The sequence below is a fragment of the Zalophus californianus genome, chromosome 1, assembly GCF_009762305.2.
Source record: "Zalophus californianus isolate mZalCal1 chromosome 1, mZalCal1.pri.v2, whole genome shotgun sequence".
Classification (NCBI taxonomy): Eukaryota; Metazoa; Chordata; class Mammalia; order Carnivora; family Otariidae; genus Zalophus; species Zalophus californianus.
In genome coordinates this window covers 51,810,133-51,827,532 of record NC_045595.1, presented here as the reverse complement: position 1 = coordinate 51,827,532, position 17,400 = coordinate 51,810,133, and the positions used below count along the sequence as shown (strand labels likewise).

Genomic DNA, 17,400 nt, shown 5'->3' with positions numbered 1-17,400 from the left:
CCGCTTGTGTCCTGTCTCTCTCTTTCAAATAAATTAAATCTTTTTTAAAAGATTTTTTTTTAAATCTATTAAGTCAGAAAGTCCCTCTTTAACTTTTTTTATGTTATGTTAATCACTATACCTTACATCATTAGTTTTTGATGTAGTGTTCCATGATTCATTGTTTGAGTATAACACCCAGTGCTCCATTCAGTACGTGCCCTCTTTAATACCCATCACCAGGCTAACCCATCCCCCCACCCCCTCCCCTCTAGAACCCTCAGTTTGTTTCTCAGAGTCCATCGTCTCTCATGGTTTGTCTCCCCCTCTGATTTCCACCCCCTTCATTTTTCCCTTCTTTTTTTTTTTTAAACATATAATGCATTATTCGTTTCAGAAGTACAGGTCTGTGATTCATCAGTCTTACACAATTCACAGCGCTCACCATAGCACATACCCTCCCCAATGTCTGTCACCCACTTACCCCATCCCTCCCACCCCCCACCACTCCAGCAACCCTCAGTTCGTTTCCTGAGATTAAGAATTCCTCATATCAGTGAGATCATATGATACATGTCTTTCTCTGATTGACTTATTTCGCTTGGCATAATATCCTCTAGTTCCAATCCACATCATTGCAAATGGCAGGATTTCGAGGTTTTTGGGTTTTTTTTTTAAGATTGTATTTATTTGACACAGAGAGAGACAGTGAGAGAAGGAACACAAGCAGGGGGAGTGGGAGAGGGAGAAGCAGGCTTCCTGCGGAGCAGGGAGCCCGATGCAGGGCTCGATCCTAGGACCCTGGGATCATGACCTGAGCCAAAGGCAGACATCTTAACACTGAGCCACTCAGGTGCCCCATCATGTTTTGTTTTGTTTTGTTTTTTGATACCTGCATAATATTCCATTGTATATATATATATATATATATATATATATATATATATATATATATATATACACCACATCTTCTTTATCCATTCATCTGTCGATGGACATCTTGGCTCTTTCCAGAGTTTGGCTATTGTGGACATTGCTGCTATAAACATTGGGGTGCACATACCCCTTCGGATCACTACATTTGTATCTTTGGGGTAAATACCCAGTAGTGCAATTCCTGGGTCGTATGGTAGCTCTGTTTTCAACTTTTTGAGGAACCTCCATACTGTTTTCCAGAGTGGCTCCACTGGCTTGCCTTCCCACAAACAGTGTAGGAGGGTTCCCTTTCTCCACATCCTCATCAACATCTGCCATTTCCTGACTTGTTAATTTTAGCCATTCTGACTGGTGTGAAGTGCTATCTCATTGAGGTTTTGATTTGGATTTCCCTGATGCCGAGCGATGTTGAGCACTTATTTCATGTGTCTTTTGGCCATTTGGATGTCTGTAGAAAAATGTCTATTCATGTCTTCTGCCCATTTCTTGATTGGATTATTTGTTCTTTGGGTGTTGAGTTTGATAAGTTCCTTACAGATTTTGGATACTAGCCCTTTATCTGATACATCATTTGCAAATATCTTCTCCCATTCTGTTGGTTGTGTTTTGGTTTTGTTGACTGTTTCCTTTGCTGTGCAAAAGGTTTTTATCCTGATGACGTCCCAATAGTTCATTTTTGCCCTCGCTACCCTTGCCTTTGGCTGTGTTTCTAGGAAGAAGTTGCTGCGGCTGAGGTCGAAGAGGTTGCTGCCTGTGTTCTCCTTTAGGATTTTGATGGACTCCTGTCTCACGTTTAGGTCTTTCAACCATTTGGAGTCTATTTTTGTGTGTGGTGTAAGGAAATGGTCCAGTTTCATTCTTCTGCATGTGGCTGTCCAATTTTCCCAACACCATTTGTTGAAGAGACTGTCTTTTTTGCATTGGACATTCTTTCCTGCTTTGTCGAAGATGAGTTGACCATAGAGTTGAGGGTCCATTTCTGGGCTCTCTGTTCTGTTCCACTGATCTGTGTGTCTGTTCGTGTGCCAGTACCATACTGTCTTGATGATTACAGCTTTGTAATAGAGCTTGAAGTCCGGAATTGTGATGCTACCAGCTTTGCTTTTATTTTTCAGCATTCCTCTGGCTATTCAGGGCTGGTTCCATACAAATTTTAGGATTATTTGTTGCATTTCTTTGAAAAAAGTGGATAGTATTTTGATAGGAATTGCATTAAATGTGTAGATTGCTCTGGGTAGCATTGACGTCTTCACAATATTTGTTCTTCCAGTCCATGAGCATGGAACGTTTTTCCATTTTCCATTTCTTTGTCTTCTTCAGTTTGTTTCATGAGTATTTTATAGTTTCCTGAGTACAGATTCTTTGCCTCTTTGGTTAGATTTATTCCTAGGTATCTTATGGTTTGGGGTGCAATTGTAAATGGGATCGACTCCTTAATTTCTCTTTCTTCTGTCTTGTTGTTGGTGTATAGAAATGCCACTAACTTCTGTGCCTTGATTCTATATCCTGCCACTTTACTGAATTCCTATATGAGTTCTAGCACTTTTGGGGTGGAATCTTTTGGATTTTCCACATAAAGTATCATGTCATCTGCAAAGAGTGAGAGTTTGACTTCTTCTTTGCCGATTCAGGTGCCTTTGATTTCTTTTTGTTGTCTGATTGCTGTGGCTAGGACTTCTAGTACTATGTTGAATAGCAGTGGTGATAGTGGACATCCCTGCCACGTTCCTGACCTTAGGGGGAAAGCTCTCAGTTTTTCCCCATTGAGAATGATATTCGCTCTGGGTTTTTCATAGATGGCTTTTATGTATGTACCCTCTATCCCTACACTCTGAAGAGTTTTGATCAAGAAAGGATGCTGTACTCTGTCAAATGCTTTTTCTGCATCTATTGAGAGGATCATATGGTTCTTGTTTTTTCTTTTATTAATGTATTGTATCACATTGATTGATTTGCGGATGTTGAACCAACCTTGCAGCCCAGGGATAAATCCCACTTGGTCGTGGTGAATAATCCTTTTAATGTACTGTTGGATTCTATTGGCTAGTATTTTGGTGAGAATTTTTGCATCCTTTGTTCATCAGGGATATTGGTCTGTAATTCTCCTTTTTGATGTCTTTGATTTTGGGATCAAGGCAATGCTGGCCTTATAAAATGAGTTTAGAAGTTTTCCTTCCATTTCTATTTTTTGGAACACTTTCAGAAGAATAGGTATTAATTCTTCTTTAAATGTTTGGTAGAATTCCCCTGGGAAGCCATCTGGCCCTGGGCTCTTGTTTGTTGGGAGATTTTTGATGACTGCTTCAATTTCCTTAGTGGTTATAGGTCTGTTTAGGTTTTCTATTTCTTCCTGGTTCAGTTTTGGTAGTTTACACATCTCTAGGAATGTATCCATTTCTTCCAGATTATCTAATTTGCTGGCATATCGTGGCTCATAATATGTTCTTATAATTGTTTGTATTTCTTTGGTGTTGGTTGTGATTTCTCCTCTTTCATTCATGATTTTATTTGGGTCATTTTTCTTTTCTTTTTGATAAGTCTGGCCAGGGGTTTATCAGTCTTGTTAATTCTTTCAAAGAACCAACTCCTAGTTTCGTTGGTCTGTTCTGCTGTTCTTTTGGTTTCTATTTCATTGATTTCTGCTCTGATCTTTATTATTTCTCTTCTCCTGCTGGGTTTAGGCTTTATTTGCTGTTTTTTCTCCAGCTCCTTTAGGTGTAGGGTTAGGTTGTGTATTTGAGACCTTTCTTGTTTCTTGAGAAAGCCTTGTATTGCTATATACTTTCCTCTTAGGACCGCCTTTGCTGCATCCCAAAGATTTTGAACAGTTATATTTTCATTTTCGTTTGTTTCCGTGAATTTTTTTAATTCTTCTTTAATTTCCTGGTTGACCCATTGATTCTTTAGCAGGATGCTCTTTAGCCTCCATGTATTTGAGTTCTTTCCGACTTTCCTCTTGTGATTGAGTTCTAGTTTCAAAGCATTGTGGTCCGAAAATACGGAGGGAGTGATCCCAATCTTTTGGTACCGGTTGAGACCTGATTTGTGACCTAGGATGTGATCTGTTCTGGAGAATGTTCCATGGACACTAGAGAAGAATGTGTATTCCGTTGCTTTGGGATGAAATGTTCTGAATATGTCTGTGAAGTCCATTTGGTGTGTCATTTAAAGTCTTTATTTCCTTGTTGATCTTTTGCTTAGATGATCTGTCCATTTCAGTGAGGGGGGTGTTAAAGTCCCCCGCTATTATTGTATTGTTGTCAATGTGTTTCTTTGCTTTTGTTATTAATTGCCTTATATAATTGGCTGCTCCCATGTTAGGGGCCTAGATATTTACAATTGTTAGATCTTCTTGTTGGATAGACCCTTTAAGTAGGATATAGTGTCCTTCCTCATCTCTTATCATAGTCTTTGGTTTAAAATCTAATTTATCTGATAAAAGGATTGCCACCCCAGCTTTCTTTTGGTGTGCATTAGCATGGTAAATGGTTTTCCACCCCCTCACTTTCAATCTGGAGGTGTCTTTGGGTCTAAAATGAGTCTCTTGCAGACAGCATATCAATGGGTCTTTTTTTTTTTATCCAATACCTTTTGTCTTTTGATTGGGGCATTTAACCCATTTACATTCAGGGTAACTATTGAAAGATAGGAATTTAGTGCCATTGTATTGCCTGTAAGGTGACTGTTACTGTATGTTGTCTCTGTTCCTTTCTGGTCTCTGTTACTTTTAGGCTCTCTCTTTGCTTAGAGGACCCCTTTCAATATCTCTTGTACAGCTGATTTCATGTTTGCAAATTCTTTTAGTTTTTGTTTGTCCTGGAAGTTTTTTACCTCTCCTTCTATTTTCAGTGACAGCCTAGCTGGATATAGTATTCTTGGCTGCATAGTTTTCTCATTTAGTGCTCTGAATATATCATGCTAGTCCTTTCTGGCCTTCCAGGTCTCTGTGGATAGGTCTGTTCCCAATCTAATGTTTCTACTATTGTAGGTTACAGACCTCTTGCCCCGAGCTGCTTTCAGGATTTTCTCTTCGTCTCTGAGACTCGTAAGTTTTACTATTAGATGTCGGGGTGTTGACCTATTTTTATTGATTTTGAGAGAGGTTCTCTGTGCCTCCTGGATTTTGATGCCTGTTTCCTTCTCCACATTAGGGATGTTCTCTGCTATAATTTGCTCCAATATACCTTCTGCCCCCCTCTCTCTCTTTCTTCTTCTTCCAGGATCCCAATTATTCTAATACTGTTTCGTCTTAGGGTATCACTTATTTCTCGAATTCTGCCCTCCTGATCCAGTAGTTGTTTTTCTTTTTCTCAGCTGCTTTATTCTCCATCATTTGGTCCTCTATATCACTAATTCTCTCTTCTGCCTCGTTTATCCTAGCAGTTAGAGCCTCCATTTTTTATTGCACCTCATTAATAGCCTTTTTGATTTCGACTTGGTTAGATTTTAGTTCTTTTATTTCTCCAGAAAAGATTTCTCTAGTATCTTCCATGCTTTTTTCAAGCCCAGCTAGTATCTTTAAAATCGTCATTCTGAATTCTAGTTCCAACATCTTACTAACGTCCATATCGATTAGGTCCCTGGCAGTCGATACTGCCTCTTGTTATTTTTTTTTTTGAGGTGAGTTTTTCTGTCTTTTCATTTTGTCTAGAGGAAAACAGATGAATGAGAGAACAACATGCTAACAGGGTAACAATGACCCCAGAAAAATATACACTAAAGAAATTATAAGAGACCTGAAACCAGGGGGAAAGAAAGGGAAAGAAAGAAAAAAGAATAAAAAAGAATATGATCAGATATGATCAGGCTGGTGAATAGATCAGTGCCACACACTAGATTTTGGGCATATTTTGGTCTGTTAGAAGAAAGTGCCTCCCAAAATTTTAAAGAAAGAAAAGATTATATATGTACAAAAATAAAGGTAAAAACGATGAAGGGATAGAATATGACTCTAAAGATGAATATTATAAAAGAGATTTTACAAAAGGAATTGACAAGTTGGTTGAAAAAAGAAAAGAGAAATTAAAAAAAAAGGGAGAGAATGTGATCAGGCAGGAGACTAGAACAAAGCCATACACTAGAGATTTAGGGTATATTTTGGTCTGTTAGAAGAAACTGTATCCCAAAATTTTAAAGAGAGAACAACTTATATATATACAAAAAATAAGGTTAACTACAACGAAGGGATAGAATATGACTCTAAATAGAAAAATAAAAAAGATTTTTTAAAAAGGGATTGGTAAGATGTTGGTTGAAAAAGGAAAAAAGAAAAATTCGAAAAAGAAAATTTATAAAAAATTAACTTTGAAAGACTAAAGAATTATGGTAAAAAAAAACATGAATTCTATGTGCAGTATTCCCCTAGCGCTGGAGTTCTGCCGTTCTCATTGATCGCTAAACTTGGTCTTGGCTGGCTGTTCTTGCTGATCTTCTGAAGGAGGGGCCTATTGCCATGGTTCCCAAACGTCTTTGCCGGAGGCGGAATTGCCCTGCCCTTGTCTGTCCAGGCTAAGCAATCTGCTCGGGTTTGCTCTCGGGAGCTTTTGTTCCCTGCAAGCTTTCCGTACAGCATTCAAGGACGAGAGTGAAGATGGCAGCCTCCCAATCTCCACCCCAGAGGAGCCGAGAACTCGGGGCCCCGCTCCTCAGTGCGCCCCCAGAGAAAAGCAGTCAGCCACTCCCGTGTCCCCGGTCTCCGGCCACACTCCGTGCTCACCCGGCCTGTGACCGAGCGTTTCTATCCCTGGCACCCGACCCCGTGTGGAGTCTCCAAACCCAGCAGATCCCTGCGGTGCACTCCTGCGCTGCTCCCCCCGGGGGAGGAAGGGGAGTCTCCCCGGCTCTGCCACTTGTTGGGTCCCTGCTGGAGGAGCAGTGGCCCGACTGGGCCGCGGATCACAGTTTATGGCAACCCTGAGCTGAGAGCCCACGCCTCGGCTCCGTCTCTGCAGCCGGCTTCCCCGCTCCAATACATGGGAGCTCTGCCGCACTCAGGCACCCCCGGTCTTTCTGTGACCCCGAGGGTCCTGAGATCACACTGTCCCACGAGGATTCCACCCCCCGCTTGGCCACTGGAGCGACGTCCCTCAGCGGAGCCGACTTCTAAAAGGTCCGATTTTGTGCTCCGTGGCTCTATCATTTGCCAGAAGCGGCCGACGGAGGCCCCCTCCCCTACCGTCTATCCTCCCGAATATCGCGTCGGATTCACTTCTCCGCACGTCCTACCTTCCAGAAGGTGGTCGCTTTTCTGTTCAGAGAGTTGCTGCTATTCTTTTCTTTGATCTCCTGTTGAGTTCGTAGGTGTTCAGAATGGTTTGATCCCTATCCAGCTGAATTCCTGGGACCAGACGAAATCCAGGTAGGAGACCTGGATTTCGCCATCTTGCTCCTGAACCTCTGTTTAACTTTTTTTGAGATACTGCTAAACTGTTTTCCAAGTTAACTGTACCATTTTACCTGGCTTCCAGCACTGTATAAGGGTTTCAATTTCTCCACATCTTTGTCAACTCTTGTCCTCTTTTTTTTGGGGGGGTTATAGCCATCCAGTTGGGTGTGAAGTGGTACCTCATTGTGGCTTCAGTTTACATTTCTCTAACGACTAATATTAGACACATTTTCACATGCTTACTGGACATCTCTTTTATCTTTGGAGAACTCACTAGGAGGGGTTTTGTACTATATTATACCAGGTAAGTGCAAGCCTCCCACCCTAAGAAAGATTAAAGGGGCTTGTAGAAATCTGACCTTTCTTGCTTCCATGATAGGGTCTCTTGTGAGGAGAAACAGGGAGTGAAATCAAAATTGAGCGGGAGCAAGACACAGAAAAAGGAAAGAGAATATAGACCAAAGTCGGGGGAACAGAGCCAAGAAATCCTGAAAGCAGGTTGTCACAACTGTCAACACATACATTAACTAAACAGACTTCTTGGTTGAAAGGCTTTACTGAACCTCACTTTGTCAGGAAAACTAGTTTCAAATAAAAATAACAGAAAAGTATTTGAGGTGAAATCACATAACGTTTGACTCAGAAAAAAGGAAGAGAATATAGACACCGGTTTGGAGGCTGGTGGGGGCAGCATGTTACTTCAGAAGTTTCTAATTTAAGAGGGGATGAGGTAAGCGGGCTATAAGGGGTTTTGACTAATTTACACTCTTCTGAATGTATATAATGTATGTGAGGAATTTTTAGGAGCTTTAACTTTGATCAAATTCCTGAGCGTTCTGAATGTTTCGAAGATGTTTCTTAGGGAAAAAAAATTTTTCCAGGAAGGGGATGGGGGATGGGTGAAATAGAGAGTGGGGATTAAGAAGTGCACTTGCCATGATGAGCACCGTCACCCACTATTGAAATGAAGCTAAGAGACCTTTTTCAAATATTAAAGATGTGAAAAAATACCATAAGTCAAAATTAGAAATACTCCAAAATGAGGTGACAGAATTTAGGAAAAATTAGAAATAAAAAATCATTTCAGTAATAGAGACTAAATTAGAAGGAATACAAGAGCAAATAAGTACAACGGATAATGCCTTTAGTGAAATAAATTGTGAAAAGAGAAATTTTTTTTAAAGATTTTATTTATTTATTTGACAGAGAGCGAGAGCAGGAACACAAGCACTCTGCCCCTCTCCCCTGCTCGAGTGTGCTTGTTCTCTCTCTTACTCTCTATTACTCTCAAGTAAATAAATAAAATCTTTAAAACAAAAAGGTCCATCCATGTTTTTGCAGATGGCACAATTTCATTTTTTATGGTTGAATAATATTCCATGGTACATATATATACCCCATTTTCTTTTTTTATTCTTCCATCAGTGGACACTTAGCTTGCTTCCATGTCTTAGCTGTTTAAATAATGTGCAGGGAACTATTTCAGAAAGAAAGTAAGTAAAACAGACAAACAACAGAAAAGATCACTGAAAGAGCTGTTTCAATTAGTGTTTTTGTTTTCTTTGGCTAAATACCCAACAGTGGAATTGCTGGATCATATGGTATTTCTCTTCTTAATTTTTTGAGGAGCCTGTTTTCCATAATGGCTACACCAATTTACGCTCCCACCAACAGTTCATGAGGATTCCCTTTTTTCCCACATACTCAGCAAGGCTTATCATTTCTTGTCTTTTTGATACTATCATTCTGACTGGTGTGAGGTACTACCTCCTTGTGATTTTGATTTGCATTTGATTAGTGATGCTGGGCATCTTTTCATGTGTCTATTCATCATCAGTATGTCTTTGGGAAAATGTGTATTCAGGTCCTTTGCCTTTTTTTTTTTTTTTTTTTAAGATTTTATTTGTCAGGGGGAGAGAGCACAAGCAGGGGGAGCAGCAGGTAGAGGGAGAAGCAGGCTCCCCTCTGAGCAAGGAGCCGTGGGATCATGACCTGAGCCAAAGGCAGACACTTAACCAACTGAGCCACCCAGGCGTCCCTCTCTGCACATTTTTAATCAGATTATTTATTTGGAGGTTGAGTTGCAGGAGTTCTTCAGGGTACTCTTGTCCCCACAGAATGAATTTGGAAGAATTCATTCCTTTTTTATTTTTGGAATAGTTTGAGAAGACTCATTCTTTAAATGTTTGGTAGAGAGTCACCTAACTGACTCAGTGGAGCACACAACTCTTTATCTCAGGATTATGAGTTTGAACCCCACATGGGGTGAAGACATTACTTAAAATCTTTTAAAAAAAAAAAAAGAAGAAGAAGATAGCAGAAGGGGAAGAATGAAGGGGAGTAAGTCGGAGGGGGAGACGAACCATTAGAGACGATGGACTCTGAAAAACACTGAGGCTTCTAGAGGGGAGAGGGGTGGGGGGATGGGTTAGCCCGGTGATGGGTATTAAAGAGGGCACATTCTGCATGGAGCACTGGGTGTTATGCACAAACAATGAATCATGGAACACTACATCAAAAACTAATGATGTAATGTATGGTGATTAACATAACAATAAAAATTATTTTAAAAAATAAAATACAAAAAAAATCTCTTTTAAAATAAATAAAAAATAAATGTTTGGTAGAATTCACCTGTGAAGCCATCTAGTCCTGGACTTTTGTTGTAAGTTTTTTGATTACCAATTCAATTTCATTACTAGTAATAAGTCTGTTCAGATTTTGTTTCTTCTTCATTCAGTCTTGGAATATTGTATATTTCTAGGAATTTATTCATTTCTTCTAGGTGGTTCAATTTGTTGGCATATAACTTTTCATAGTAGTCTCATAATCCTGTGTATTTCTGTAGTATAGGTTGTAATTTTTCCTTTTTCATTTCTGATTTTGAGTCCTGTCTTGATGAGTCTGGCCAAAGATTTATCAATTTTTTTTTTATCTTTTGGAAGAAACAGCTCTTTCAGTGATCTTTTCTGTTGTTTGTCTCTGTTTTACTTATTTCCTTTCTGATCGTTATTTCCTTCCTTCTACTACCTTTGCGCTTTGTTTGTTCTTTTTCTAGTTCCTTTAGGTGTAAGGTTAGATTGAGATTTTTCTTGTTTCTCGAGGTAGACCTGTATCACAATTGATTCTCCTCTTAGAATTCCTTTTGCTGGGGCGCCTGGGTGGCTCAGTCATTAAGCGTCTACCTTTGGCTCAGGTCATGATCCCAGGGTCCTGGGATTGAGCCCCACATCAGGCTCTCTGCTCAGCAGGAAGCCTGCTTCTCCCTTTCCCACTCTCCCTGCTTGTGTTCCCTCTCTGGCTGTGTCTCTGTCAAATAAATAAAGAAAATCTTTGGAAAAAAAAAAAAGAATTCCTTTTGCTGCATCCCAAAGATTGTGAACCATTGTGTTTCCATTTTCATTTTTCTCCAGGTATCTTTTTTATTTTTTCTGATTTCCTCACTGACCCATTGGTTGTTTAGTAGCATGTTGTTTAGTCTCTATTTATATTTTTTCAACTTTTTAAAATTAATCCCTTTGTCATGATGTAATACCCTTTGTCTCTTGTTACAGTCTTTGTTTTAAAGTCTGTTCTCAGGGTGCCTGCGTGGCTCAGTCGGTTAAGCATCCAACTCTTGATCAGCTCAGGTCTTGATCTCAGGATCATGAGTTCAAGCCCCACGTTGGGCTCCACACTGGGCATGGAGCTTTTAAAAAAAAAGTCTACTCAGGGCGCCTGGGTGGCTCAGTCGTTAAGCGTCTGCCTTCAGCTCAAGTCATGATCCCAGGGTCCTGGGATCGAGCCCCGCATCGGGCTCTCTGCTCAGTGGGAAGCCTGCTTCTCCCTCTCCCACTCACCCTCCTTGTGTTCCCTCTCTTGCTGTGTGTCTCTGTCAAATAAATAAATAAAAATTTAAAAATAAAAAAGTCTACTCTGACCTAAGCACTGCTACCCCAGCTTTTTTTTTTAATTTTTTCCCTCCATTTGCATGGAATATCTTATTCCAGTTCCTTCAGTTTCTTTGTGTCTTTAGGCGTGAAGTGAATCTCTTCCAGGCAGCATATAGATGAATCTTGTTTTTTCATCCAGTCATCCTTTGTCTTTTGATTGGAGCATTTAGACCATTTACATTTAAAATAATTATTGATAGGTATGTACTTACTGCCATTGTTCTCTGGCTGCTTTGTAGTTCCTTTCTGTTCCTTTCTCACTCTTTTTGTGGTTTGATGACTTTCTTTAGTAGTATGCTTAGATTCCTTTCTCATCTTTTGTGTATCTACTGCAGGCTTTTGCTTTATGGTGACCATGAGGCTTACATTTATTTATAACATATTTATAACAGTCTATATGAAGTTGATAAGAACTTTTGCATGAATGCATTTTTACTCCACCCACATTTTATGTTTCTGAGGTCAAATTTTGCAATGTGTATCTCTTAACTAATTATTGTAGTTGTAGTTGTTTTTACCACTTTTGTCTTTTAACCTTCATACTAGCTTTACATGTGATTAATCCAATACATTTACTGTATATTTACCTTAACTGGTGAGTTTTCTACTTCCATATGTTTTCTCGTTACTAATAAACACCCTTTCTTTTAACTTAAAGACAACCCTTTAATTTTTCTTATAAGGCGAGCTTAGTGGTCATGAGTTCCATTTGCGTTTGGAAAGCTCTCTCTCCTTCAATTCTGAATAACTTCCTGAGTAGAGTACTTTTTGTTGGAAGTTTTTTTCTTTTAGCACTTTGAGACATGTTTGTTATCGTGATTGCAGTGGTAGTAGCGGGAAGCCTGCTTCTCTCTCTCCCACTCCCCCTGCTTACGTTCCCTCTCTCGCACTCTCTGTCTGTCAAATAAATAAATCTTTTAAAAAAAATAATAAGAAAATAAAATGTTTTTGCTTACTATATTGACAGTGACTGAGACCATTGAGGTGAAATAACTATGTGGCAGTGGGCATCCCTAGCACCAGATTATAGTCTTGAAATACAATTTCTCACTAAAAGAAACCCTAATTCTTGAGGAAGTGGCTGATCTTAGGTCTAAGGCAGGATACATACAAGATGGGCCTAGAACATTTTGTCATACCCAACAGAAATGATCAAAAACATACTTCGACATACCAGGGTTATCAAAGGAGCCAATTTGAACACATACTGCAATTTAGGTGTCAGAAAAATGAAAATAATTGCCATGAACTGAAATCCAACAAATATGCTTAAATCCATGAGTTCATAATGATATATAAAAGAGAATCAGGGGCGCCTGGGTGGCTCAGTCGGTTAAGCATCTGCCTTTGGCTCAGGTCATGATCTCAGGGTCCTGGGATCAAGTCCCACATCGGGCTCCCTGCTCAGTGGGGAGCCTGCTCCTCCCTTTTCCCTTGCCCTTGCCCCAGCTTGTGCTCTCTCTCACTTACTCTCTCTCTCAAATAAATACAATCTTTTAAAAAATAAAAAAATAAGAGAATCAGTCATCCTTAAAGAATGGCAGGGAGCCGGTTCATAAAGTGTGAAGCATTTCTCCTGCCTTTCCTATCTGACCTGAACCCGTGGGCAGCCAAATATTAATGAAGGGAATTGCTCCTGTCTAGATTATTCTATATAATACATAAAGAAATGAATACAGAATCACCATTTTGTAATGTCCAGTGAAGTAAAAGAGGCATAAGAACATAAAAAGACAACCTGACATCATTTGCCTCCCAATGAAAGAATATTTTACTGCCTGTAGTCTTAATGAAGGGGTCAGATTTGAGTCTGATCCAGTCTGGGATCCAGCTGACAATTTTCAGGAATTCAGAAGAATTCAGAGGTCTGAGTGTGAAATAGCAAATCAGCCTGAGAGTCTATAGGTCAGATGACTGGTCTTTCTTCAACAAAAAAATTGCAAGGGAAAAAAACGATCAGAAAGGAAATCTATAAATAAGGAGATCTAGAAAAGATTTAAAAAAAAACGTTTAAATGGCAAGACTAACCTATAGTATCTAGGGATGCATATTTGGGTGACAAAACTAAAGAGAAAAAAAAGGAAGAAATCAGAAGTCAGGAAGATATTACTGAGGAGCAAGGGCTATGATTCAAGTGAGACATAATGACAGGGCTTCTTGGGTAAATGGCAATTTGATATCTTGAACTGGTAGTGGTTACAAGAGTGCTTTAGAGTAACTCGTTAAACTTTGCTTGTTTTTCTGAATCTGTGCCTCTCTTCATATTTTTTAAAATGTTCTTAAAATTCCTGGGAGTCCCTAACTCCTACTTTAAATATATATTGCGGAAAAATACATGCACTGTTAGGACTCCTGGAAGGAGCATTATGGGGTCTAATCCCTAATTCATCAAAACAGCTGTCCTACATAATCCCGTCCTGAGAATTGGAGGGGAAATACACTGCAGCTTTGGGTCTGCAGAAGCAGTGCTCTGTTGCAAGGCAAAAGGGCAGTCATGCCAATCCCCCTCTTCACAGATTGGCTGCAATGCCGTCAGTTGGGCCCCTGCTGTTGTACCTGGAAGCCTCATAGACCAGCCATCGGGGCAGAAGCCCAACTACATCAAGAAGTTTGCATCGGGTGGCTGTGACAACCTCATCAAACTGTGGAAGTAAGTGGGTTTGGTGGACTGACTTACCCTCAATGGGACACTTGTTACTTTTCTACCCTCCTACCTACTGTGACTCAGCCACAGTTCCCAAGAAACAGGATCACCTTCTTTTGCCCTCCTTCCCATAGAATACTGTTTTCAATCTGTCAGAGGACATCTTTAAAAAGAACTTGGCGTTGCTCAAGCATTTTAATTCTTTACCTAATTCCCAACTGCCAGAGCCGTGGGCTGTGGGGGAACAACATTTCTTGGAGGATTCCTTTATAGACGGTGAACTGAGTAAAAATCTACAAGGTCAACAAATGAAATCAGAAAGATGGAATAGCTTCTTGGCCCCTGCAGAGCCCACAGGGTGGGGGTACAATGGAGGTGTGGGAAACACACCTGGGCTGCTACCTGCTGCTGCATTCTCCCTTTCATCTCCCCTGTTAGGGAGGAGGAGGATGGCCAGTGGAAGGAGGAACAGAAGCTAGAAGCGCACAGTGACTGGGTTCGAGATGTGGCCTGGGCCCCCTCCATTGGCCTGCCCACCAGCACCATCGCCAGTTGCTCCCAGGTCAGCTCAGATCCATGAGAGCCTCCTGTGTTTTTTAATCTCTGAGTAAGTCCCATCAAACCTTACGGTCCCCCTAAGGTAAAGTCTAAAAAGGTAAGGGCAGGGCAACAGGCACCTTTGGACCAGTGCAAGTGGGAGAGTGCTTGGAGCCAGGTCAGCCTGTGGCAAAGGCTTGATCAGAAGGCACATCCACCGAACCATGAGCTAGGCCAAACTCAGGACCAGTTTCCCTTCCTCAGCATTGTGCAGCTGGGAATTAGAGCTGCCCATTCCCAAGCAGGGACCAGGGGCAGTCCGAAGTTCTAGGATCTTGGACTCACCTACCTATCAGTCTTCACAGATTACAAAGGAAAGACTAAGGACGACCCTTTAATTATATGCTAACTCCACCAACCATAGACAAAGGTTAGCCAGGCTTCATGTGAGCCTGTTATGCTTGGTCCTGAATTTGAGAAGAACTTTTTCAACTTGTCCCTTCTCACTCTCTCGCTTGGTTTACAGACAGCCATACCCATTCGGTTGAGAAAATTAGACCCAGAGGGAGCCAAGACAAGGAAGTAACTTGGCAGACATGAGGAAAATCCAGAGAAAATTTTAGAGTTAGCGATGTAAAGTCCATACCTGAAACCAATATGAGCACGAGAACCTGGGAGACTGAACCAATGTGAAATGTGTTCGCGGGGTAAAGGAATAATGCTGGCTTGGAAATCGGCCGTCCCAGCTATCCACACATAGGAAGGCCTCGGCTCTGCGTTGTGCTGAATCCCCCACCCCATTCCTGCAAAAGTCCAGTATGCCTGTAGATCAAGAGGATATCCGCAGTTCAAGATCCCTGCCTTTCCCTGATTCTAGCCTGTCTTTTCCCAGGACGGTCGTGTGTTCATCTGGACTTGTGATGACACCTCAGGCAATACGTGGTCACCCAAACTATTGCACAAGTTCAATGACGTTGTGTGGCATGTGAGCTGGTCCATCACAGCCAACATCCTGGCTGTCTCAGGTGGAGACAATAAGGTACACTCCATTTCCATATCACGGTGGACAGGGTCCTGTTTGTCTTTAATGTGCCCACTAGAAAGTACAGTTGGATTCTCCATGTAATGACAGGCTTGGAAGGAGCCTTAATGAGGACTGTGTTTTGAGCACATCTCTTAATTACATCACTAAATCTTACAATCCCCCACCCCCCGCCCCGAGGTTGCTTTCCCCCCCTTTACAAACATGAAAGAAGCTGACAATGGTAGTTAGGCTTGCATAGGGTCACAAAGCTCTTAGGTGGCAGAGTCAGTAATCAGGCTTGAGTTGAATCCAAAGACACTGACTGCCCTGGTAGTCTGTTGCCTTAACCATTTGACCACCTTGTCTTCATGGTGACATTCAGTTAGCACTGCTTAAAATGTTAATAGATTAAAAAAAAAAACCTCACACAAAAGCAAAAAGATTGGAAGGTTTTTGTCAGACACCTAAGAGGCATATTTCTAAAAATCAGTATAATTCATGAGTGTTATTATTCACCCACTATACCTCTTCCTACTGTGCTATGAGCCATACAAAGGAAGGGACACGGAGACAGAGTAGCTCAGAACAATATAGCAACAAAGCGAACGCACTTGAAAAATCCTGACTACTGCGTTGAAACCTACCATATAAAGTTATGGAGCCTCTGCCTGAGAGGAGAGGTCAGCTAGGGAGATGGCAGTGGCTTGTTACTTCTTCCTTTCTGGAGGCAGCTTTCTTAATCATGACGAAGTACATAGTTCATCCATCTTAACCATTTTTAAGTGTACAGTTCAGTAGTTTTGAGTACATTCACATTATTATGCAACCGTCACCACCATGCACCTCTAGAACTGTTTTCATCTTTCCCAGATGAAACTCCTTCCTCACTGAACACTGACTCCTACTCACCCCACCCCCCCCAGCCCTAAGCACTGTCCTACTTCCCGTCTTTGTGAATTTGACTGCTCTAGGGACTTAGTGTAAGTGGAATCCTCTAGTGTCTTCGTCTGTGTTGTACCATGTGTCCCATTTCTTGCCTTTTTAAGACTGAGTAATACTCTGTTCTACCACATTTTATTTATCCACACATACACTGATGGACACTGGGGTGCTTCCACCTTTGGGTGTTGTCATGTGCCATGCTGTGCACATGGGTTTATAAATAATACCTCTTTGAGACCCTCGGCAGTTTTTATCCAGCCAGGGGTCCCTTTCACATGTAGTAGTCCCAGAAAGATCTAGTAGGCCCCATCTCAAAGCCATAGAATTTCAGAGCTAGAATGACCCTCAAAGAAAACTAATCCTCTTTATTTCTAGTAAGTGCCAGAGACAGGACTAGACCCCAGGTTTGGTGGTACCCAGGACAGGCCAACAGACCCTGACTTGACTGAGGAGCCCTACCATAGTGTTTACAAGGCAGTAGGCAAGTGCCTGGTTGGACATTCCACTTTTGTAGTCTGCTGTCATTCTTTTATGCTTCTTATTCTTCTTTATCATCTTCTTTATCAGCCTGTTTCCTACAAAGAGCACAACTTTCTTGCTGTCTGCATAGTATTCCTTCACTACAGGACTTAGTGTGTTCTCAGTCTAGAGCATTCTGCACAGTGCATGTGTAGTAGATAGTCTGTCTCTAAAGCAGGAATTCTTAAAACCATTTTTTTTTATCAAAAACATGTACATAGCTTGAGGCAGTTTTTATTAGGTTATGATTTTTTAATGCCTTCTCCTAATTTTCATTCTCCAGGAACAAACCTTTTCAATGCTTAGCTGTTTCTTCTGCTGTTTACTTCAGTGTAGAAATAACATACTTACTCATCTGTCATCTTCCTCTAGCACACTTCTCAGACTTTAGTGTAGTAAAATTGTTAAGACATGTATTGCCAGGCCCACCCCCAGAGCTTCTGAGTCAGTGGGTCTGGGCGAGGACCCAAGAATTTGCAGTTTTCACAGGCGGAGGTCGCTG

The 17,400-nt window shown here is 41.0% G+C and overlaps 1 protein-coding gene and 1 long non-coding RNA gene across 5 annotated transcripts in view; one reads left to right on the top strand and one right to left on the bottom strand.

Annotated features, from left to right (window-relative positions):
• The window catches only part of SEC13 (SEC13 homolog, nuclear pore and COPII coat complex component), a 37,826-nt gene that overhangs the window by 13,410 nt on the left and 7,016 nt on the right, over nucleotides 1-17,400 (top strand). For all 4 annotated transcript variants that reach the window (XM_027582263.1, XM_027582265.1, XM_027582264.2 and 1 more), the window contains exons 6-8: nucleotides 13,749-13,882; nucleotides 14,315-14,438; nucleotides 15,306-15,452. In XM_027582263.1, coding sequence (XP_027438064.1) covers nucleotides 13,749-13,882; nucleotides 14,315-14,438; nucleotides 15,306-15,452 — 405 coding nt within the window. The remainder of the gene's footprint in view (nucleotides 1-13,748; nucleotides 13,883-14,314; nucleotides 14,439-15,305; nucleotides 15,453-17,400) is intronic.
• Nucleotides 1-17,400, bottom strand: part of LOC113916252 — a 29,343-nt gene that overhangs the window by 5,340 nt on the left and 6,603 nt on the right. The window lies entirely within an intron of this gene.